Source organism: Ylistrum balloti, unplaced genomic scaffold (assembly GCF_031769215.1).
Source record: "Ylistrum balloti isolate Yb309-2 unplaced genomic scaffold, AGI_CSIRO_Ybal_v1 Utg369602, whole genome shotgun sequence".
In the NCBI taxonomy this organism is placed as follows: Eukaryota; Metazoa; Mollusca; class Bivalvia; order Pectinida; family Pectinidae; genus Ylistrum; species Ylistrum balloti.
Window position 1 is genome coordinate 63,960 of NW_026781882.1, and position 26,986 is coordinate 90,945.

The 26,986-nt window shown below is 38.8% G+C and overlaps 1 protein-coding gene across 1 annotated transcript; it reads right to left on the reverse strand.

Moving 5' to 3' along the window:
* Nucleotides 1-28: 28 nt before the first annotated feature.
* On the reverse strand, nucleotides 29-26,986 carry LOC132545906 (uncharacterized). The gene is made up of 2 exons (XM_060209591.1): nucleotides 26,674-26,986; nucleotides 29-201 (listed from the first exon to the last, which is right to left on the reverse strand). Exons 1-2 carry the CDS (start codon nucleotides 26,984-26,986, stop codon nucleotides 29-31), a joined length of 486 nt encoding a protein of 161 aa, XP_060065574.1.

The window sequence follows — 26,986 nt, forward strand, 5'->3', positions numbered from 1 at the left end:
TTAAAAGCAGACAGAGATTCTATGTTCCTCATGGAAAATGGAAGATTATTCCACAAGTGTGCTGCTGCTGTATCAAAGCATATGTGGCAGCCCTTGCTTTGGGGGAAATAAGCAATGCACCAGACTGTGACCTCAGTGTCCGAGTTGGTTCATAGGGACGTACAAGTTCCTTGAGATACTCTGTGAGTTCCCACGGAGAGCCTTAAACACAGTCATGAGCAGCTTATCTGAAAGTGGCATGACTTTGTTACAGAAGTCACTTGTTTTTCCATACTCAGAGAGCTATCCATGAAAACTCCAAGGTTCTTTACAAATGGGACAGCCCTGATAGAGTTGTTGCCAACTTGAACCTGGAATGCTGGAATGTTTTTTTATTTTGTGTTTTGGAGTGAACACAATGACCTCCGTTTTGTCTTGATTCAGTTTTAACATATTCGTAACTGTCCATGAACTAATGTCTGATAGACATGCTTCCATCCGTGCAGATAGGTCAACCAAATTGTCAGTTGGTCTTATAACCATATACAATTGGGTATCGTCCGCATAGCAATGATAGGACAGGTTGTGACGGCGACAAATATCTCCGATCGGTTTGGAGTAAAGACAGTACTTTCTTGGCCCAAGTACTGATCCTTGGGGTACACCAAAAGACAGTGTTCTATCCTAGGAAGTAGTACTGCCTATAGCCACACTTTGCCTCCTGTCAGTTAAGTAAGACTGTATCCAGGAGAGTGCATCATTGGACACACCGTATGTATGTTCCAACCGCTTAAACAGTATACCGTGATCAATAACATCAAACGCGGAGGATAGGTCCAACAGTACAAGAACAGCTGAACAATTGCAGTCCAACGCATTTGCTATGTGATGGTGTACCCTCAAAAGAGCAGTCTCTGTTGAATTGAATGGACGGTAAGCTGACTGATGGCTGGCGTTAAGATGGTTTACATCGAGATGTGCTTCTAGACGCTTTGCCACTACCTTCTCCAGAATTTTAGACAGGAATGGCAGGTTTGATACCGGCCGGTAGTTTTTCATCACCTCCTTGTCCAAACCATGTTTTTTTAAGCAATGGCCGAATGATGGCTGTTTTAAAACAAATCGATACCTTTTGCTCAACCAGAGACTTGTTAATGATAGCAGAAATCAGCGGGAGCAGGTGTTCCACACACTGTTTCAAAAGGTATGTAGGAATAGGGTCAAGTTCACAGGATTTGGAAGGCGCACTGATAATAAAGATCGTCAATAGATACCGGGTCAAACTTTGTCAAATGTTCACCTTGAAATTCACTGTCTGATGACATAGAAACAGTATTAACATCCACCGAAGCATTCATCAAAGCCAGTTCATTTCTTAATGTGACAATTTTGTTTATGAAGAATGAACTAAACTGTTCTGATAAGTCTTCTTGAGACCCGCAACTTGGAAGAACAGTATCATGTTTCTAAACCATTAAGCCTTTGGCAAGTTTGTGCAGTTGTTTATGATTATTGCGACAATGTTCAATTTTACTGGAGTAATATTCACGTTTGGTTTGAATAAGAAGTTTGCTCACTTTTCGACACTGGTCTTTGTATAACTGATTGTGGATTGCAAGTCGTGTTCTCCTCCATAACCTCTCAGCTGTGCGCCGTTTCTGTTTATCACCACGGAGTTCTTCATTATACCACGGGGTATTAGGCCTCAATGACACAACTTTAGAAATCAGTGGAGCATGATTTATGATTATGTTAAAATGTTGGTATCTTCTTGTAGTTTAAAAAAAATATATATATACCAACATCTACATTTATTTTTCCTGAATGTCACTCTATTCCTCAGTCTTAAATACGCAATTTCATATTATTTCAGATATCATGACCACCCTCAGCAGATGGAAGTTATTATTACTGATATTAAACTTGATGGTATTTACATATATCATACACAAGATATTTAAACTCAACGTGAAGGTCTACCATAAATCTGTCGTAAACATATATCCGATTTATCAAAATCTAACAACACATAGAAACAAAAACCTGTTAGATTTCAGGAATGTGTCCTTGTATCAAAGAGAGAAAAGTGTGGAATGGAAAACACATCATAAAATGTTGCTTTTTTGGTCACCACAACACTGGTTCGACGACTGGGTCGGAAAGAAATGGAACACATCACACGTGTTCAATCAGTGTTCAGTTTCGAACTGTATCCTAACTAAACACCGAATACATAGGGATAAAGCGGATGTTGTTTTATTCAGAGCCAGGGACTTAAAAGTCTGTCAGAGGAAGGAAACACCTGGCCAGATATGGATAATGTTTGAACACGAGGCACCGCCAGAGTTTCAAAAACATATTAATGTAGGTAGATATTGTCATCATCATTTGTTCAATTGGACAATGACATATAGACGAGACTCAGATTTCACATTTTTGCACGGACAATTTTCAAAAGTACCTCTCCACTACCACGAAAGTGTAACAAATTCAGTACTTAGAGCCAAGACAAAAACTGCCGTAGCCTTCATCAGTCATTGTCCTACTCATTCGCACAGGTTACATTATATTCACAAGCTCCAGCAACTCGGGATCGACATCGACATATACGGAAAGTGTGGAACCCTGCAATGTCGATCCGGATTCAATCGCAAAGACGAGTTCAAGGCAATTTGGAATGTTACGTCAAACTTAAAAATGGAAAGGGACTGTTTCGATGTGTTGGATAGTCGATACAAATTCTATTTATCGTTTGAAAATGGTTTATGTGATGACTATGTCACTGAAAAGTCACTTCATCTTGTGTTACGTCATAACATTGTTCCTATCATCAGAGATGCGTCCAATCATAGCTTATTTCATCCTCCGAAATCTTATCTGGATACAAAAGACTTTAAAAATGTCGAATCACTAGCAAATCACATTAAAAAGTTGAGTCGCAATTTCCGAGAGTACAAAAAATATTTTCACTGGAAGAAATATTACACTGTTGAAACAGTTAGTGCAGCGTTACAATCAAACTTATGTCAGATATGTGAACGTCTACATAACCAACACAAATATCAGAGGGTCTACAGAGACATAGTGGGCTTTCTATTGTCACGTGGAGACAACTCCCCGATTTGTCATCAACCATCTGACTTGTGACATGATTATTCGATATTAAAATAAAACTGCTTATATCTGCTCCTGATCTTTAATGAATAACTTAAACAACACAGTGGTCTCGACCATCATTCCAACAGATTACAATTATATTTGGACATGAAAATAAATAATTAAGAGGTTGGATATGAATACGCGATCGCCATACAAATGGCTGTCATCCGTAGTCATTTTAGAAAATATGATGACAAGTCTAGTCATTCTTACCTAGATTACCTAGATAGCAATGTTTTTGCCCAAATTTTATTGAATTTGATTTCGGATTATGATTATGTTGACGTGTTGATATTTTCGTCTTTTTTTATCAAAAAGGGTGGCGAACAGTTATTATGAGCCAACATCATGACATTTTTATAATTTTTCAAAATTTTTTCCCAAATATGAGCAATCTGAGAACGCTAAAATTCGACAAGAACTATATTTAGTCCATGAAAGGTAAACGAATTATTGGCATATACATATGTTACACAAAATCTGCGAAATATCGACAGATACTGCAACCACCTGTTCCTATGATTAGTGGCATCACAGAACCACTTGTTGTAATTTTACATCTTCAAAGCACCATGTATTGTGTGTAACAAAATCGAGTTTCCCTACAAAATTCATCGCTTCTTATCAAAACGAGTTTCAAGTTATTGATAATACATTGAATTTACATGCCTTCTTCCACTATCTAGGAACATGTGCCGTTTTTTCGAATCAAATGAAACGTGTTGGTTAGAAACAAATCAGTTCGAAGTGGTGCTTTCGGCAAGGATCGAGTAAGGAGTACGAAAACGTGACAAACTGGAACAATGGATCCCAAAAAGTTTGTGATAAACCCATAACTGTAATAAGATGATATAGATATGAATATTGATAAATAAATAAAAATTGTATTAAAATAAGAGCAACAACCAATTTGAAATGTCCTGTCCTAGTGTAACATGATTCCGATATTTCGTATGTGTGATAAAACTTATTAAGGGGAATGCTTGCTTGTTTTATTCACCTAGTGGATATTAGATTGGCCCAATGCATTATGTCATCTGCAGTAGAAATATAAAACCAAATATGTCATCTGTTTTCTTAAAATGAAAGAAATGTCGTTATTATCAAAAGAAAATTACCCCCCCCCACCAAAACAGAAAGGAAAAAAAAAAAAAAAAAAAAAGACAAACAAGCAATAAGCAATTTATATTATTTTTGTTTCCCTTCTCATGTTTGACAATGTTCTGAGGCTAACGGAGCAAAATTCTATCTACCATGTATCTTCGTTAACAAGTGTATTATAGAGGTAGAGGTACTTCAATTCTTTGTGTTGATATAATATTAATTAAGTGTTTAGTATACTTAGTAACTGGGATTCAAATGTTTATATGGAATATCTTGAATAAAAAAAAACACCATTAACTCGTTTACGCCTATGTATTTTGAGTACCAGTGATGCAGACATCAATAGTCTGCTATAACATGTTACACCTTTACTGTTTGTAGTAGAAAAACAGTCTGACTGATTATGATTATGAAAATGAGTATTTACTGTATATAACTATAGGGAGACATATAAGACGTATTTATTTATGTCATGTACTGTACATCTTGCTATATTAGTTAAACAGTGTTTGGTTTCAGTCAAACGCAGATATCAACTCTGGTGATAGATTTATTTAAGGTGTAGAAGTTTTACATTCACATCTGAAAAACCACAGGTGCGAATTAGTTAAAACAAGAATTAGATACTCTACAGCCAAAAACAGGAATTAGATACACTAAAGTCCAAACAGGAATTAGATACATTACAGTCAAAACAGGAATTAGATACACTATAGTGAAAACAAGAATTAGATACTCTACAGCCAAAAACAGGAATTAGATACACTCTAGCCAAAACAGGAATTAGATACATTACAGTCAAAACAGGAATAAGATACACTACAGCCATAACAGGAATTAGATACACTCTAGCCAAAACAGGAATTAGATACATTACAGTCAAAACAGGAATAAGATACACTACAGCCACAACAGGAATTAGATACACTACAGCCAAAACAGGAATTAGATACACTCTAGCTAAAACAGGAACTAGATACAATACAGCCAAAACAGGAATTAGATACACTATTGCCAAAACAGGAATTAGATACACTACAGCCAAAACAGGAATTAGATACACTCTAGCTAAAACAGGAATTAGATACATTACAGTCAAAACAGGAACTAGATACACTACAGCCCAAACAGGAATTAGATACACTATAGCCAAAATAGGAATTAGATACACTACAGCCAAAACAGGAATTAGATATACTATACCACAATAGGAATTAGATACACTATCGCCACAATAGGAATTAGATACATTACAGTCAAAACAGGAATTAGATAAACTATAGCCAAAACAGGAATTAGATACACTATCGCCAAAATAGGAATTAGATACACTACAGTCAAAACAGGAATTAGATACACTACAGCCAAAACAGGAATTAGATACACTATTGCCAAAACAGGAATTAGATACACTACAGCCAAAACAGGAATTAGATACACTCTAGCTAAAACAGGAATTATATACATTACAGTCAAAACAGGAATTAGATACACTACAGCCAAAACAGGAATTAGATATACTATACCACAATAGGAATTAGATACACTATCGCCACAATAGGAATTAGATACATTACAGTCAAAACAGGAATTAGATAAACTATAGCCAAAACAGGAATAAGATACACTATCGCCAAAATAGGAATTAGATACACTGCAGCCAAACAGGAATTAGATACACTATCGCCACAATAGAAATTAGATACACTATAGCCAAAACAGGAATTAGATACATTACAGTCAAAACAGGAATTAGATACACTATTGCCAAAACAGGAATTAGATACACTACAGTCAAAACAGGAATTAGATACACTACAGCCAAAACAGGAATTAGATACAATATTGCCAAAACAGGAATTAGATACACTATAGCCAAAACAGGAATTAGATACACTACAGTCAAAACAGGAATTAGATACACTACAGCCAAAACAGGAATTAGATCGATATTGCCAAAACAGGAATTAGATACACTACAGTCAAAACAGAAATTAGATACACTACAGCCAAAACAGGAATTAGATACACTATAGCCAAAACAGGAATTAGATACATTGCAGTCAAAACAGGAATTAGATACACTACAGCCAAAACAGGAATTAGATACACTATAGCTAAAATAGGAATTAGATACATTGCAGTCAAAACAGGAATTAGATACACTACAGCCAAAACAGGAATTAGATATACTATACCACAATAGGAATTAGATACACTATCGCCAAAACAGGAATTAGATACACTATCGCCACAACAGGAATTAGAAACACTACAGTCACAACAGGAATTAGAAACACTACAGCCACAACAGGAATTAGATACACTATCGCCACAATAGGAATAAGATACAATATCGCCACAACAGGAATTAGAAACACTACAGTCACAACAGGAATTAGAAACACTACAACCACAACAGGAATTAGATACACTATCGCCACAATAGGAATTAGATACACTACAGCCAAAACAGGAATTAGATACACTATAGCCAAAACAGGAATTAGATACATTGCAGTCAAAACAGGAATTAGATACACTACAGCCAAAACAGGAATTAGATACACTATAGCTAAAATAGGAATTAGATACATTGCAGTCAAAACAGGAATTAGATACACTACAGCCAAAACAGGAATTAGATATACTATACCACAATAGGAATTAGATACACTATCGCCAAAACAGGAATTAGATACACTACAGTCAAAACAGGAATTAGATACACTACAGCCAAAACAGGAATTAGATACACTATTGCCAAAACAGGAATTAGATATACTATACCACAATAGGAATTAGATACACTATCGCCACAATAGGAATTAGATACATTACAGTCAAAACAGGAATTAGATAAACTATAGCCAAAACAGGAATTAGATACACTATCGCCAAAATAGGAATTAGATACACTGCAGCCAAAACAGGAATTAGATACACTATCGCCACAATAGAAATTAGATACACTATAGCCAAAACAGGAATTAGATACATTACAGTCAAAACAGGAATTAGATACACTATTGCCAAAACAGGAATTAGATACACTACAGTCAAAACAGGAATTAGAAACACTACAGCCAAAACAGGAATTAGATACAATATTGCCAAAACAGGAATTAGATACACTATAGCCAACAGACCGGAATTAGATACACTACAGTCAAAACAGGAATTAGATACACTACAGCCAAAACAGGAATTAGATACACTATCGCCAAAACAGGAATTAGATACACTACAGTCAAAACAGAAATTAGATAAATTGCAGTCAAAACAGGAATAAGATACACTACAGCCAAAACAGGAATTAGATAAACTATCGCCACAATAGGAATTAGATACACTATCGCCACAATAGGAATTAGGTACACTCTAGCCAAAACAGGAATTAGATACATTACAGTCAAAACAGGAATAAGATACACTACAGCCATAACAGGAATTAGATACACTATACAGGAATTAGATACACTATAGCCATAACAGGAATTAGATACACTATAGCCATAACAGGAATTAGATACACTATAGCCAAAACAGGAATAAGATACATTACAGTCAAAACAGGAATAAGATACACTACAGCCATAACAGGAATTAGATACACTACAGCCAAAACAGGAATTAGATACACTCTAGCTAAAACAGGAGTTAGATACATTACAGTCAAAACAGGAACTAGATACACTACAGCCAAAACAGGAATTAGATACACTATAGCCAAAATAGGAATTAGATATACTATACCACAATAGGAATTAGATACACTATCGCCAAAACAGGAATTAGATACACTGCAGCCAAAACAGGAATTAGATACACTACAGCCAAAACAGGAATTAGATATACTATACCACAATAGGAATTAGATACACTATCGCCAAAACAGGAATTAGATACACTATCGCCACAACAGGAATTAGAAACACTACAGTCACAACAGGAATTAGAAACACTACAGCCACAACAGGAATTAGATACACTATCGCCACAATAGGAATAAGATACAATATCGCCACAACAGGAATTAGAAACACTACAGTCACAACAGGAATTAGAAACACTACAACCACAACAGGAATTAGATACACTATCGCCACAATAGGAATTAGATACACTACAGCCAAAACAGGAATTAGATACACTATAGCCAAAACAGGAATTAGATACATTGCAGTCAAAACAGGAATTAGATACACTACAGCCAAAACAGGAATTAGATACACTATAGCTAAAATAGGAATTAGATACATTGCAGTCAAAACAGGAATTAGATACACTACAGCCAAAACAGGAATTAGATATACTATACCACAATAGGAATTAGATACACTATCGCCAAAACAGGAATTAGATACACTACAGTCAAAACAGGAATTAGATACACTACAGCCAAAACAGGAATTAGATACACTATTGCCAAAACAGGAATTAGATATACTATACCACAATAGGAATTAGATACACTATCGCCACAATAGGAATTAGATACATTACAGTCAAAACAGGAATTAGATAAACTATAGCCAAAACAGGAATTAGATACACTATCGCCAAAATAGGAATTAGATACACTGCAGCCAAAACAGGAATTAGATACACTATCGCCACAATAGAAATTAGATACACTATAGCCAAAACAGGAATTAGATACATTACAGTCAAAACAGGAATTAGATACACTATTGCCAAAACAGGGAATTAGATACACTACAGTCAAAACAGGAATTAGATACACTACAGCCAAAACAGGAATTAGATACAATATTGCCAAAACAGGAATTAGATACACTATAGCCAAAACAGGAATTAGATACACTACAGTCAAAACAGGAATTAGATACACTACAGCCAAAACAGGAATTAGATACACTATCGCCAAAACAGGAATTAGATACACTACAGTCAAAACAGAAATTAGATAAATTGCAGTCAAAACAGGAATAAGATACACTACAGCCAAAACAGGAATTAGATAAACTATCGCCACAATAGGAATTAGATACACTATCGCCACAATAGGAATTAGGTACACTCTAGCCAAAACAGGAATTAGATACATTACAGTCAAAACAGGAATAAGATACACTACAGCCATAACAGGAATTAGATACACTATAGCCATAACAGGAATTAGATACACTATAGCCATAACAGGAATTAGATACACTATAGCCAAAACAGGAATAAGATACATTACAGTCAAAACAGGAATAAGATACACTACAGCCATAACAGGAATTAGATACACTACAGCCAAAACAGGAATTAGATACACTCTAGCTAAAACAGGAGTTAGATACATTACAGTCAAAACAGGAACTAGATACACTACAGCCAAAACAGGAATTAGATACACTATAGCCAAAATAGGAATTAGATATACTATACCACAATAGGAATTAGATACACTATCGCCAAAACAGGAATTAGATACACAGCAGCCAAAACAGGAATTAGATACACTATCGCCACAATAGAAATTAGATACACTATAACCAAAATAGGAATTAGATACATTACAGTCAAAACAAGAATTAGATACACTATAGCCAAAACAGGAATTAGATACACTATAGCCAAAACAGGAATTAGATACACTACAGTCAAAACAGGAATTAGATACACTATAGCCAAAACAGGAATTAGATACACTACAGTCAAAACAGGAATTAGATACACTACAGCCAAAACAGGAATTAGATACACTATTGCCAAAATAGGAATTAGATACACTATCGCCACAATAGGAATTAGATACACTATCGCCACAATAGGAATTAGATACATTACAGCCACAACAGGAATTATAAACACTACAGCCACAACAGGAATTAGATACACTATCGCCACAATAGGAATAAGATACACTACAGCCAAAACAGGAATTAGATACACTATTGCCAAAATAGGAATTAGATACACTATCGCCATAATAGGAATTAGATACACTATCGCCACAATAGGAATTAGATACATTACAGCCACAACAGGAATTATAAACACTAGAGCCACAACAGGAATTAGATAAACTATCGCCACAATAGGAATAAGATACACTATCGCCACAACAGGAATTAGAAACACTACAGTCACAACAGGAATTAGAAACACTACAACCACAACAGGAATTAGATACACTATCGCCACAATAGGAATAAGATACAATATCGCCACAACAGGAATTAGAAACACTACAGTCACAACAGGAATTAGAAACACTACAACCACAACAGGAATTAGATACACTATCGCCACAATAGGAATTAGATACATTACAGTCAAAACAGGAATTAGATACACTACAGCCGAAACAGGAATTAGATACACTATAGCCACAACAAGAGTTAGATACATAATACCTTGTGTGAAGTGATAGTAGTTGTGATATTCTTCCCGTATCGTGTATATATTGTCAGTAGTTGTGATATCCTCCTTTCCAATATCCTATATCTGAACAACCTGTTAGACAAATGATGGCGATTAACTTTAGTATACTACCCGTGTATTATAGAAAAAAATCAATTGTAACATTTCCCTTCACGGTTGAGCAAATGAAGACACTTCAGTCTTGGAATACTTTGAAGTAATATCATTTTATAGATTATAAAACAGAGGGTAATGTTACATTACGTTTAATTTGCCATATCATACATTTAATCAACTGGTGTCAACATTAACTGAGTTTTGTTTTACTTATAATAAACGAAAACTTTATAAGATTTGTAACATGAATATACATAGTCTTGATGTCTTATTTGATAAAGCATTCACTGAGATATGTAACATACTTCCAGTAATCCGCCCAAGTTGTGTTAAATCAAGAAAATCGACATTAATGTCATAAGTCGACAAGTCGACAAGTCGAAATAGTTTTTATCGATAAAGTAACTGTTATTACATACTTTAAGAGAGCAAATATCAATATATCAACTTATATCTTGTATTTCAACATACATCTTTATTAAACTGACTTGTTGTATATTTAGTTAAAGTGTTACTATCTCGAAGTCTTAAGTTATGAAGATTAAACTGTAAATACGACTTACAATAATACATAATCCATTATGTCGGAAAATGGAATAATAGCATTTTGCATTTCCGACATTTTCTTAAGGTAAGCAGATTTATGTGCCCAAGTCGTTTTATTTGAATGTCAGGTATGAAGATAAACTGTGGTATGTTAAATTATCTATCCCAAGATGAAAACAATTATCTCCATAAATGAGGATATTACAAATATCTATAGTGCATTTTATGTTAGGAACTTATGTCCCCTATACACTTCCGTAATAACAGGCTTTCGCATCGATAAATGTGTCGTGAAGTGCATTTACTTACCTTAATATATGAAAGTTATGACGGCTTCAACACACCCGATCATCTAAACAAAACCGTTCCGAAAAAATCAGGGCAGCCTATATCTCGCGCTAATATGTTTAAGTCGTAATTACGAGATAACTAATGGTAATTACGACAAGTTAAGTCAAAATTACGAGAAAATCAAGTCGTAATTTTACCATGTAGTAATTACGAGATGAAAGCCAGGCAACGTTGATATTAGTGCAAGGGAGGTAATTCTTATTGACGTACACCAAAATTACACAGGCATGCACAGCCAGTTATAGAAATAAAATCGAAAGAAGCTCAATTGACCTCTGTATAATTTTACATTTAAAACATTAAAAGCCACTTCTCTCCCCCTCTTAAAAGATGACGTATTCGTACATTTACCGACAGTATCTATGCCATTGAATTATAATCTCAGAGGGAGCAATCTGACCCCCATTTTTGTACAGATGGGTTTTAACTATTTTGTGACATCTTATGTAACAGATCTAAAAGTATGTACGATAAATGTTGATGATTTATGTCGTCATTCATATCTTAAATAAATGGCGTTGTTTTACTTATATTTCAATTTCTATCTAAATCAGACTCAATGAAACTACTAAATGTGATATGTTTCATTTACCGATGAATTTGACCAGATGAACATTGCCAGTGCGTATGAATACAAATATTAGGTAAGGGGAGAAAACTCCCCAACTTCTACTAGACTGGCAATATACCCAAAGCATGATATTTAAAAACATCAAAATAAAAATTTAAAACTATTGAAAACTAATAACAAAATTGCAAAGAGAATTGTGTATTCAACATTTAATTACTGTAACTTAACGTTTCAAAAGATGTGAAGCGATTGAAGCCTGATCTTTCTTACATGGCTTCAGTATATCAGTGTTGTTACAAGAAGGCGAGAGAAGGTGTTGTTATAAGAAGAACAGAGTCGTCGCCTAGGTCAGGAAATGTTTTCTCAAGTAGAGCTATTTGATGTCTTAAATATATTATTTATTACAACAAAATATTTAATACATCTGTGACGCATAACACCTCATTATATTTTTGGGTGGCGAGTTGTCTTGATATATGGGGGCGACATGTCTTACTAGGGGCGACTTGTCTTATTTAGGATTGGGGGCGACTTGACTTGGTGGCGACTTGACTTGCATTCCTTGTTTTCCGCTTCGGTGCCTGTTAAAAAATGGCTGACACCGCTTCGTTTGCGAACCGTCGCACCACGTCTAGACGTTATTCCTCCGTGGGGAAATTGCATACTTTCTTCGTCGCACAGTTATATTTAAATTTCATTAAAGTTGTCGAAAAATATATTAAAATTTGTTCTTATTTAAGTTTCCACGCTGAAATATATTTCAACCTGTCACAATAATCTGTCTTCAAATGACGGACTATTTGCTTGTATGTCGTCAAACGATATGATGACAAGAAACGAAAATGAAAGAAGATAAATTGCGTCAGTTCCCATGCTATAGAAAAAAAGAAGAGTGAACTGAAATATAAGGATTGAATCTTGCTTATGTCGATTTCATGGGATGGTGAATTGAGTTGGTCTTAAGACAATTTCAACATGAACTGCTTCGCAGTTAAAATTGTCTTAAGACCAACTCAATTCACCATCCCATGAAATCGACATAAGCAAGATTCAATCCTTAATTAATCTTGTGCTTGGTTTTCTGGTATTTTAACCATGATATAAACAGAGCTTATCCTTATATATCTTGATACAGAGTTAAATATACGATTTTGTTTGCACAGTGAAACAAGGAAGATAATGGACAGGACAATACAATCATATCGTAGGACGGGACCTCACACTGACACGAGTTGTGGTTCTTTATGTAATTACATCTTTAAAAAAATCCTCATTGTTTTATATATGAATTCAATAGCTGAAAGAGTGTCTATTGATTTGATAACGAAAGATACATGTAAACAATTCACGTTCTAGAAACACTATCATATTTACAGTGCAGTATGCTTGTTTCATTTACGTGTGTGTGTGTGATTCTTTATCAATTCCTGCCTGTTATAAGATAGACAAACGGAATATAAAACCACTTAATGACACAGTCACAGTATGAATGATGAGTTTGGAGAATGAGAGCCCTCCTGTGATAGTGTGAATAATGAGTGTGGAGAATGAGAGTCCTCCTGTGATAGAATGAATGATGTGTGTGGAGAATGAGGGCCCTCCTGTGACAGTGTAAATGATGTGTGTGGAGAATGAGACCCCTCCTGTGATGGAGTGAATGATGTGTGTGGAGAATGAGAGCCCTCCTGTGACAGTGTGAATAATGAGTGTGGAGAATGAGTGCCCTCTTGTGACAGTGTGAATGATGAGTGTGGAGAATGAGAGCCCTCTTGTGACAGTGTGAATGATGAGTGTGGAGAATGAGAGCCCTCCTGTGACAGTGTGAATGATGAGTGTGGAGAATGAGAGCCCTCCTGTGACAGTGTGAATGATGAGTGTGGAGAATGAGAGCCCTCCTGTGACAGTGTGAATGATGTTTGTGGAGAATGAGAGCCCTCTCATGACAGTATGTATGATATGAGTGGAGAATGAAAAACCTCGTGTGACAGTGTGAATGATGAGTGTGGAGAATGAGAGCCCTCCTGTGACAGTGTGAAATGATGAGTGCCCTCCTGTGACAGTGTAAATGATGTGTGTGGAGAATGAGAGCCCTCCTGTGACAGTATGAATGATGTGTGTGGAGAATGAGAGCCCTCCTGTGACAGTGTGAATGATGAGTGTGGAGAATGAGAGCCCTCCTGTGACAGTGTAAATGATGAGTGTGGAGAATGAGAGCCCTCCTGTGACAGTGTGAATGATGTTTGTGTGGAGAATGAGAGCCCTGGAGAATGAGAGCCCTCCTGTGACAGTGTAAATGATGAGTGTGGAGAATGAGAGCCCTCCTGTGACAGTGTGAATGATGTGTGTGGAGAATGAGAGCCCTCCTGTGACAGTGTGAATGATGTGTGTGGAGAATGAGAGCCCTCCTGTGACAATGTGAATGATGTGTGTGGAGAATGAAAGCCCTCCTGTGACAATGTGAATGATGTGTGTGGAGGATGAGAGCCTCTGTGACAGTATGTATGTGTATGAGATGTGTGTGGAGAAGGAAAAACCTCGTGTGACAGTGTGAATGATGAGTGTGGAGAATGAGAGCCCTCTCATGACAGTATGTATGGTATGAGTGGAGAATGAAAAACCTCGTGTGACAGTGTGAATGATGAGTGTGGAGAATGAGAGCCCTCCTGTGACAGTGTGAATGATGTGTGTGGAGAATGAGGGCGCTCTTGTGACAGTGTAAATGATGAGTGTGGAGAATGAGAGCCCTCCTGTGACAGTATGAATGATGTGTGTGGAGAATGAGAGCCCTCCTGTGACAGTGTGAATGATGTGTGTGGAGAATGAGAGCCCTCCTGTGACAGTGTGAATGATGTGTGTGGAGAATGAGAGCCCTCCTGTGACAGTGTGAATGATGTGTGTGGAGAATGAGAGCCCTCTCGTGACAGTATGTATGGTATGATGTGTGGAGAATGAAAAACCTCGTGTGACAGTGTGAATGATGAGTGTGGAGAATGAGAGCCCTCCTGTGATAGAGTGAATGATGTGTGTGGAGAATGAGGGCGCTCTTGTGACAGTGTAAATGATGTGTGTGGAGAATGACAGTTTAAATGATGAGTGTGGAGAATGAGAGCCCTCCTGTGACAGTGTAAATGATGAGTGTGGAGAATGAGAGCCCTCCTGTGACAATGTGAATGATGTGTGTGGAGAATGAGAGCCCTCTCGTGACAGTATGTATGGTATGAGTGGAGAATGAAAAACCTCGTATGACAGTGTGAATGATGTGTGTGGAGAATGAGAGCCCTCCTGTGACAGTGTGAATGATGTGTGTGGAGAATGAGAGCCCTCCTGTGACAGTGTGAATGATGAGTGTGGAGAATGAGAGCCCTCCTGTGACAGTGTGAATGATGAGTGTGGAGAATGAGAGCCCTCCTGTGACAGTTTGAATGATGAGTGTGGAGAATGAGAGCCCTCCTGTGACAGTGTAAATGATGAGTGTGGAGAATGAGAGCCCTCCTGTGACAGTGTGAATGATGTTTGTGGAGAATGAGAGCCCTCTCATGACAGTATGTATGATATGAGTGGAGAATGAGAGCCCTCCTGTGACAGTTTGAATGATGAGTGTGGAGAATGAGAGCCCTCCTGTGACAGTGTAAATGATGAGTGTGGAGAATGAGAGCCCTCCTGTGACAGTGTGAATGATGAGTGTGGAGAATGAGAGCCCTCTCATGACAGTATGTATGATATGAGTGGAGAATGAAAAACCTCGTGTGACAGTGTAAATGACGAGTGTGGAGAATGAGAGCCCTCCTGTGACAGTGTGAATGATGTGTGTGGAGAATGAGAGCCTCTCGTGACAGTATGTATGGTATGAGTGGAGAAGGAAAAACCTCGTGTGACAGTGTGAATGATGAGTGTGGAGAATGAGAGCCCTCCTGTGATAGAGTGAATGATGTGTGTGGAGAATGAGAGCCCTCTCGTGACAGTATATATGGTATGAGTGGAGAATGAAAAACCTCGTGTGACAGTGTGAATGATGAGTGTGGAGAATGAGAGCCCTCCTGTGACAGTGTGAATGATGTGTGTGGAGAATGAGGGCGCTCTTGTGACAGTGTAAATGATGAGTGTGGAGAATGAGAGCCCTCCTGTGACAGTATGAATGATGTGTGTGGAGAATGAAAGCCCTCCTGTGACAGTGTGAATGATGTGTGTGGAGAATGAAAGCCCTCCTGTGATAGAGTGAATGATGTGTGTGATAGAGTGAATGATGTGTGTGGAGAATGAGAGCCCTCTCGTGACAGTATGTATGGTATGAGTGGAGAATGAAAAACCTCGTGTGACAGTGTGAATGATGAGTGTGGAGAATGAGAGCCCTCCTGTGATAGAGTGAATGATGTGTGTGGAGAATGAGGGCGCTCTCATGACAGTATGTATGATATGAGTGGAGAATGAGAGCCCTCCTGTGACAGTTTGAATGATGAGTGTGGAGAATGAGAGCTCTCCTGTTACAGTGTGAATGATGTGTGTGGAGAATGAGAACCATCCTGTGAGAGTGTGAATGATGTGTGTGGAGAATGAGAACCATCCTGTGACAGTTTGAATGATGTGTGGAGAATGAGAGCCCTCCTGTGACAGTGTGAATGATATGTGTGGAGAATGAGAGCCCTCTCTGTGACAGTATGTATGATATGTGTGGAGAATGAAAAACCTGTGTGACAGTGTGAATGAATGAGAGCCCTCCTGTGACAGTGTGAATGATGTGTGTGGAGAATGAGAGCCCTCTCTGTGACAGTATGTATGGTATGTGTGTGGAGAAGTGTGTGAGAATGAAAAACCTCGTGTGACAGTGTGAATGATGAGTGTGGAGAATGAGAGCCCTCCTGTGACTCCTGTGACAGTGTGAATGATGAGTGTGGAGAATGAGAGCCCTCCTGTGACAGTGTGAATGATGTGTGTGGAGAATGAGGGCGCTCTTGTGACAGTGTAAATGATGAGTGTGGAGAATGAGAGCCCTCCTGTGACAGTATGAATGATGAGTGTGGAGAATGATGAGTGTGGAGAATGAGAGCCCTCCTGTGATAGAGTGAATGATGTGTGTGGAGAATGAGAGCCCTCCTGTGACAGTGTGAATGATGTGTGTGGAGAATGAGAGCCCTCTCGTGACAGTATGTATGGTATGAGTGGAGAATGAAAAACCTCGTGTGACAGTGTGAATGATGAGTGTGGAGAATGAGAGCCCTCCTGTGATAGTGTGAATGATGTGTGTGGAGAATGAGGGCGCTCTTGTGACAGTGTAAATGATGTGTGTGGAGAATGAGAGCCCTCCTGTGAGAGTGTGAATGATGTGTGTGGAGAATGAGAGCCCTCCTGTGACAGTGTGAATGATGTGTGTGTAGAATGAGAGCCCTCCCGTGACAGTGTGAATGATGTGTTTGGAGTATGAGAGCCGTCTCGTGACAGTATGTATGGTATGAGTGGAGAATGAAAAACCTCCTGTGACAGTGTGAATGATGTGTGTGTAGAAAGAAAGCCCTCCAGTGACAGTGTGAATTATGTGTGTGTACAATGAGAGCACTACTGTGACAGTGTAAATGATGTGTGTGGAGAATGAGAGCCCTCCTGTGACAGTGTGAATGATGAGTGTGGAGAATGAGAGCCCTCCTGTGACAGTGTGAATGATGTGTGTGGAGAATGAGAGCCCTCCTGTGACAGTGTGAATGATGTGTGTGGAGAATGAGAGCCCTCCTGTGACAGTGTGAATGATGTGTGGAGAATGAGAAAGCCCTCGTGTGACAGTGTGAATGATGTATGTCTGGATGAGAGCCCTCCTGTGACAGTGTGAATGATGAGTGTGGAGAATGAGAGCCCTCCTGTGACAGTGTGAATGATGAGTGTGGAGAATGAGAGCCCTCCTGTGACAGAGTGAATGATGTGTGTGGAGAATGAGAGCGCTCCTGTGACAGTGTGAATGATGTGTGTGGAGTGTGTGAATGATGAGTGTGGAGAATGAGAGCCCTCCTGTGAGAATGAGAGCCCTCCTGTGACAGTGTGAATGATGAGTGTGGAGAATGAGAGCCCTCCTGTGACAGTGTAAATGATGAGTGTGGAGAATGAGAGCCCTCCTGTGACAGTGTGAATGATGAGTGTGGAGAATGAGAGCCCTCCTGTGACAGTGTGAATGATGTTTGTGGAGAATGAAAGCCCTCCTGTGACAGAGTGAATGATGAGTGTGGAGAATGAGAGCCCTCCTGTGACAGTGTGTGAATGATGAGTGAGAAGCCCTCCTGTGACAGTGTGAATGATGAGTGTGGAGTGAGAGTGACAGATGTATGATATGAGTGGAGAAGGAAAAACCTCGTGTGACAGTGTGAATGATGAGTGTGGAGAATGAGAGCCCTCCTGTGATAGAGTGAATGATGTGTGTGGAGAATGAGAGCCCTCTCGTGACAGTATATATGGTATGAGTGGAGAATGAAAAACCTCGTGTGACAGTGTGAATGATGAGTGTGGAGAATGAGAGCCCTCCTGTGACAGTGTGAATGATGTGTGTGGAGAATGAGGGCGCTCTTGTGACAGTGTAAATGATGAGTGTGGAGAATGAGAGCCCTCCTGTGACAGTATGAATGATGTGTGTGGAGAATGAAAGCCCTCCTGTGACAGTGTGAATGATGTGTGTGGAGAATGAAAGCCCTCCTGTGATAGAGTGAATGATGTGTGTGGAGAATGAGGGCGCTCTTGTGACAGTGTGAATGATGTGTGTGGAGAATGAGAGCCCTCTCGTGACAGTATGTATGGTATGAGTGGAGAATGAAAAACCTCGTGTGACAGTGTGAATGATGAGTGTGGAGAATGAGAGCCCTCCTGTGATAGAGTGAATGATGTGTGTGGAGAATGAGGGCGCTCTTGTGACAGTGTAAATGATGTGTGTGGAGAATGAAGGCGCTCATGTGACAGTTTAAATGATGAGTGTGGAGAATGAGAGCCCTCTTGTGACAGTGTAAATGATGAGTGTGGAGAATGAGAGCCCTCCTGTGACAATGTGAATGATGTGTGTGGAGAATGAGAGCCTTCTCGTGACAGTATGTATGGTATGAGTGGAGAATGAAAAACCTCGTATGACAGTGTGAATGATGTGTGTGGAGAATGAGAGCCCTCCTGTGACAGTGTGAATGATGTGTGTGGAGAATGAGGGCGCTCTTGTGACAGTGTAAATGATGAGTGTGGAGAATGAGAGCCCTCCTGTGACAGTATGAATGATGTGTGTGTGTGTGACAGTGTGAATGATGTGTGTGAATGAGCCCTCCTGTGACAGTGTGAATGATGTGTGTGGAGAATGAGAGCCCTCAAGTGACAGTATGTATGTTATGAGTGGAGAATGAAAAACCTCGTGTGACAGTGTGAATGATGAGTGTGGAGAACAGTGTGAATGATGAGTGTGGAGAATGAGAGCCCTCCTGTGATAGAGTGAATGATGTGTGTGGAGAATGAGGGCGCTCTTGTGACAGTGTAAATGATGTGTGTGGAGAATGAAGGCGCTCATGTGACAGTTTAAATGATGAGTGTGGAGAATGAGAGCCCTCCTGTGACAGTGTGAATGATGTGTGTGGAGAATGAGAGCCCTCCTGTGACAGTGTGAATGATGTGTGTGGAGAATGAGAGCCTAACGTCACACGAATTAAGGACTGTGTGGAGAATGAAAAACCTCGTGTGACAGTGTGAATGATGAGTGTGGAGAATGAGAGCCCTCCTGTGATAGAGTGAATGATGTGTGTGGAGAATGAGGGCGCTCTTGTGACAGTGTAAATGATGAGTGTGGAGAATGAAGGCGCTCTTGTGACAGTGTAAATGATGAGTGTGGAGAATGAGAGTGTGGAGAATGGAGAATGAAAGCCCTCCTGTGACAGTGTGAATGATGTGTGTGGAGAATGAAAGCCCTCCTGTGATAGAGTGAATGATGTGTGTGGAGAATGAAAGCCCTCCTGTGACAGTGTGAATGATGTGTGTGGAGAATGAGAGCCCTCTCGTGACAGTATGTATGGTATGAGTGGAGAATGAAAAACCTCGTGTGACAGTGTGAATGATGAGTGTGGAGAATGAGAGCCCTCCTGTGATAGAGTGAATGATGTGTGTGGAGAATGAGGGCGCTCTTGTGACAGTGTAAATGATGAGTGTGGAGAATGAGAGCCCTTCTTTGACAGTGTGAATGATGTGTGTAACATGGGACGTGCCTCGGCCCAGCATATCCGGAAATCAACACAGAGATATAACACAATGAACATGTAATACAGTTTATTTACATAGAAAACACACAGAAAACTATCAACATACTCGCACTCACAGTCATACTCCATTCATACACCTTAGCAACATGTAAAGATAGACACTGACAGGAATGTCTCACAAATACACAGCCACCGTGTGTAAAATTTGCGGATGCAAGTAACTCAAACAAACCGACTCCTTAGTCCGACCATAGCGGAACGACTCTCAGTTCCTAAGAAGTAAGTGACATAACTCTCAGTTCCTAGCTCACTGACGGCTTGCTAGTGATGCACACGTATCGCGCATCTCTCCCCTCTGTGGAGCTGGTGGCTGGGATATCAACACTAAAAGGCAGTCTCCCGAGGAGCTACATGCCAGCCTTAGGCGATGGGCTGGCGGTCGTCACAATGCACCACCCCCACAGCTTGACTTCTTTGGTATGTCGTTATACCCCTGTGCCTAACATTTCATAAAAATGATGTTAACACCAAAACAACTCATTCTCACTGACCCTACTGAGAGCATTTTTGCATTTGGTCAGATGCCGACCGGACGCCAAAAATTGGGGGTAGGGGAAACGTCTGGGCCTCTATCTCAGAGACTATAGACCCCACGGCTACAAGCTACCCTCATTCTTTTGCTCTGGGTGTCAGCTTTATAATGATATATAATAGAATTTCATCTAATCAGATTACAGGGATGTATAGGTCAGAAGGTAACCAAAAGTAGGCCTTGCCCAAAATTTAGGGTTTGATTCACTTCTTATCAAATCTGCTGGATTTCGGCCCATCCTGTCAAAGTCTGTTGTCACCATTATGTTTATTACATCCCTCAGATGTTTCTGGGAAAGGAAGGTCTCTATAGCTTAACCCCTTTCCTTCTAAATTCATAAGTGCTTTGAGCTCCGAGATCGGCCGATACCAAAATTCTCAATTTCATCCTAACAAATGATCGTAAAGCATAAACTTCACTGTTTTACACTGGAAATGAATTATCTTGGTGTCAAATTAAAGGAAATCAAGAGCTTTATCATTTTGCTATGCATTTATTTTGATATCTAAACATGTCTCATGTTAAGGCGCCAGAAGGTGAAGGTCAAGCGGCAAAACAGAAAACGTTCTCTTATAGTGCAGAACTAATCAACTTTTGGTTACCTTCTGACCTATACATCCCTGTAATCTGATTAGATGAAATTCTATTATATATCATTATAAAGCTGACACCCAGAGCAAACGAATGAGGGGTAGTTTGTAGCCGTGGGGTCTATGGTCTCTGAGATAGAGGCCCAGACGTTTCCCCTACCCCCAATTTTTGGCGTCCGGTCGGCATCTGACCAAATGCAAAAATACTCTCAGTAGGGTCAGTGAGAATGAGTTGTTTTGGTGTTAATATCATTTTTATGAAATGTTCGGCACATGGGTATAACGACATACCAAATAAGTCAAGCTGTGGGGGTGGTGCATTGTGACGACCGCCAGCCCATCGCCTACCTGTTCTGGAGACAATCCCTCCTGCAGCTGATCTTAAGTCGGTCACGTTACTGCATGCGGAAGACCTGGCGCTCCAATAATGCTGACCTTCTGTATCTTTCTGTATCCTTTACAGTGTTGTAATCGCCATGTGAAGCTTTAAAGATAAACGAAACGAACACTAAGCACTCGTACATCCATTCTCGTGATAGTTACCATAACTAACCTAGTTTTTTCCACAAATTACAATTAAGAGATAATCCATCATTCGCTACTAACATTCTATGAAATATATGTATGACAATGAATTCTACGGTGCGTGATGAGATTCTATATCAAATTTCAACAAAAAGTACAATATCGCTACACGAAACAAATAAGGCGATGCCGGCCTTCCATAGATATTTCACTCGAACTTAACAGCAGTTCTATGGGTAGTTAGCAGTTATACAACAACTAAATTATTAACAAAATAGCAAATATATATGTACAATAAGAACGTCAATTACAAAAGGAGCAAATTAAGCGTTATATCCAGAAATTAAGCCTGCATTTTACAATCCTGATTAGTTACGACACGCACCTATAATAGATGGCTTGACCTATGATAGGGACATGGAAAATATGGCCATAAATAACCACAGAAAACCGCATATTACTAAAGACAGAAAGAATACTTACCCTAATCAGATATCTGGGCTCCTTTTCATGCCAAAAATGACGCCAATTTTCCATGAAATAGGCAAACAGGTGACATAACACCAAGGCCGTACTGCCCGCTACCTGGACAGGAGAAACTTGCTGTTTACGCTTACAGCTCACACGCCAACTCGCGTGACCCACACAGCACCACAATACCCAGGTAACACACAGATGTACGTGATAATGTGTATTGAGAATGAGAGTCCTCCTGTGACAGTGTGTAGGATATAAGTGGAGAATGTTAACGATCTTGTGACAGTATGAATGTTGTGAGTAGAGAATGAAAGCTCTCCTGTGACAGTGTGAATGATGCGAGTGCAGAATGAGACTCCTCTTTTGACAGTATGTATGATGTTTGTGGAGAATGAGAACCCTCTCGTGACATTGTGAATAATGTGTTTTTGAGAACGAAAACCCTCCTGTGTTAGTGTGAATGATGTGTTGTGAGAATGAGAGCCCTCCTGTGACAGTGTGAATGATGTGTGTGGAGAGGAGAGTCCTCCTGTGACAGTTTGAATGATGAAATGGTAGCACCTTATAATAGAGGGCTGCCAGACCCTCGGGAGGAACGACGAGAGACAGCGTGCTCCAACTTCAGCCATTTATTTATTTTTTTTTACCTCCGGGCACACATAATCAGGGATTACATAATGATATACAGGGAGTTCTTATAAGGGCGACAACTCTGATCGTCTATACCAATACTGTTACAAATGATGTGAGTGAAGAATGAGTGTCCTTTTGTGACAGTATGTATGATGTGTGTGGAGAATTAGAACCCTCCTGTGATAGTGTGATTGATGTGTTGTGAGAATATGAGCCCTCTTGTGACAGTATGTATGATGTGTGTGGAGAATGAGTGCCCTCCTGTAATAGTGTAACAGAGGTCCCCGGGACCCCTGGCTTACTAGTCTGACGCTCAACCAATCGAGCTAAAGAGAAGTTCTCTCTAGCCGCGTGGTATATTGCGGCTAGTATTTTACCAGGGTTACATAAGTGTAAATAATGTATTTGGAGTGTGAGAGCCCTCCTGGACAGTGTGAATGGTGTGTCGTGAGAATATGAGCCTTCTGATGACAGTTTGAATGATAAATGTGGAGAATGAGAGCCCTCTTGTGACAGTGTGAATGAATGATGTAAGGGGGAATGATTCCTCTTGTGACGATGTGAATAATATTAGTGGAGAACGAGCCCCCTTATAAGTGGAGAATTAGAGCGACCCTGTGACAGTTCGAATGATATGAGTTGAGAAGGAAGGCCATCTTGTGACAGTGTGAATGACGTGAGGGGAAAATGAAAATCCTTGTCCTGTGGACAACCTTCTGGTTGTGTTTGAAATGTGTTGTAATTTTACCACATCCTTACATTATGCTAGTGCTACATTTTGAGAAGTGTTGTAAAGTATCAGTTACTATTCGAACACTCGCAAATATCTTATATTTTTTACTAATTCAGTTTTTCTTGTTCGGGTGCATGCAAATTGAATAAAATGTGATGTTTTTAACTGGAATTAGCGTTGACGGAATTTCAAAAATTGTTTTAAAGCATATTTACTTACATTTCATCCTTTGCTGATTTTATTTTGTGTCAACAGTGAAGCTACTTCTGTCCTTGTCATATTATACAAAATAATATACAACACAACGCTTCAAATTTGCAAATGGTTTCGTGTACGTTTATTGCGTCAAGAGTCAAGAGGAAATGAAGGGTACATGAAAACTCGCTCAAAGAAGCACTACAGAGTTTGTTCTCTTAGCCTATGAAACATATGCAGAAAAAATATTCTCTTATAACAATGATACTGAAGCCCGACAAAGCTTGAAAAATAAGGAGGAGATGATCAAATGTTCTTATAGGAGAAATATTTTAGAAGAGGGTGTTGCAGACTGTCCAAAATTGTTTGGAATTCTTTAAAATCCACAAACTTTTACTTCTTTAATAAACAGTGTCACGATAATTCTGCAACCCAGATATGACATTGATTGGAGACTAGTTGTCTTGGGCAAGCAATAAAGCATTGTTGATATGGATTATGATGAGGTTTAAGAATAAAACATAAACGGGGGAGGTTCGTATCTTTATCATTGATATGCAATCTAAAGCTCAAAATGACGAGAACTCGCAATTATGGAACAGCTGTTCGGCATAACCTTATCAGTAACTTATTTCTTTCTGAAAGGTGTATTTCGTATTTTTTTTACATTTCAAACTTATAGGTATATATAATATATAATAGATAATATATAGATAATATCAAATTAACATTTCAAATCATATTTGATAGAGTATAAGTAAATACTGAAGGAATATAAAATTGGTAATGGGATATACATCATCATTTAGAACCGTTATCATTGATATATCCCATTCAGCAGCCAGAAAGTCATACAAAGCCCTACAAGTTAGTGTGTTATGTTCATCAAAGAACTGTTTATTTCATGCATATCATGGAAAACGTGCAATAACAAAAAACTACTTTAATTTCCTGAATATGGACATACATGTGTTCAGTTGACTGCAAGTAGTACAACAGTCCTAGTCACACCGTCAATATGGTATTCTCTTGGTATCTACCCTCTGTAACTGTATCTACAGTTGGCCAGATATGGAAGATATAACTCTTGTACTGTCATATATAACTTAGAAAATGAAACAAATTGTCAAATAACACCCCCGGTATTCCCATCTAGGACAACAGCTATTGATGTATCAGAAATACTTATCTGGACACGATCTACGAAAAATGTATTTGCTGCCATAAACTGGCGGAAGCTTTATATAAAGTAGATAACAATCCCAAATAATAGATATCTTAATTTGTTGGTTATAAGCTGGTGGCGTAAATGGCATAAATCTTACAAAAATCAACGAACCGAAAAATCGCTCCTTCATTCACATCGAACCATTGTATTAGTGACATTGAGCAAGTTTCGTGAAAATTTGATGATAATCTTTGGAGGAGTTGCGTTCACAAGGCTCCACTATGAGCAAGCTACAGATACGAAGCTGAAAATGGCATAAATCTTACAAAAATCAACGAACCGAAAAATCGCTCCTTCATGCACATCTAGCCATTGTAGCAGTGACATTGAGCAAGTTTCGTGAAAATCTGATGATTAGTTTAGGAGGAGTTGCGTTCGCAAGAATTGGACGTACGGACCGACATACGGACAGACAGACGGAGAAGATGACGCCATTATACAACCGCCTCCGGCGGCGTATAAAAAGGATTAAGACATCCTATATTTTTCATATGATATCTTGTATTCAAAAAAAAATTTATATTGGCATTTTATATCTCATAAACCATATAAACATTACACACAAAGAAGATATCTGATATTACAAATGTCATATTTAATCATTCTCAAACGCAATTCAGGTAAGAACAATCTTGCTCTATAAAAAAATAAAGGTAAACTTGCCAAATGCTACAATCAAGAAATGGTATAATGATAGAAAATCTTTTTCACAATGAACAATGTATTTGTGTGCAGCATCAATAATCATACGAAGTCATTACCTAATCGGTTTATCTGTTTGATGTTGGTGACTTACGTAATAGTTGATATTATAAGTAAATAGGGTCTTTATTCTTTCGAATTATTTTGATAAAAAACTTCCTTCGTCCAAGCAAAAATTACACATCTCTTACTTCATGGCATATAGGAGATTTGTCGTCTCTTGATCTCAGAAACCTGTCTATGTCATTATATGAACGCTGATATTTCAGTGGATCTTGTAGGCGTTGACATATGTTGCAAAACTCGGTTTGTAATACTCCAGATATTGTTTCAGAAGAGTAATGTTTCCTCCAGTTATAATAACTTTTATATTCATCAACATTCACAAAAAGCTGTTTTAAACGTTTGGCCAAGGATGCTACGTTTTCAAAATCTCCAGTATGTATATACGATTTTGGAGGATGATATAAAGAGTGATTTGAACCATCCCGAATAATTGGCACAATATTATGACGTAATATAAGATGAAACGATTTTTCTGTGACGTAATCAGTACACAGACTATTCTCAAAAGACAGATAGAATTTATACTGACTGTCAAGCACATTAAAGCAATTGTTCTTGTCTTTAACGGTTGATGTGGAGTTCCATACTGCCTTCCATCTGTCCCCTCCGGAATGGCAGGTATGCTTTCCACACCTGCCATACACGTCAATGGCTATACCGTATGACCTTAGTTTTTCGATATACTCACTTCTTTTCGCTAGAGTTTTACAATGGCTAATAAACCCAACCACCGCATTTTTCTTCGATTTGATAAGAGTATCGAGGGCGTGTTCGTCGTATCCTGACGACTTTGTAAACTGGCCGTGAACTAAGGTGAAGTCGGAATCACGTCGGTACGTCAT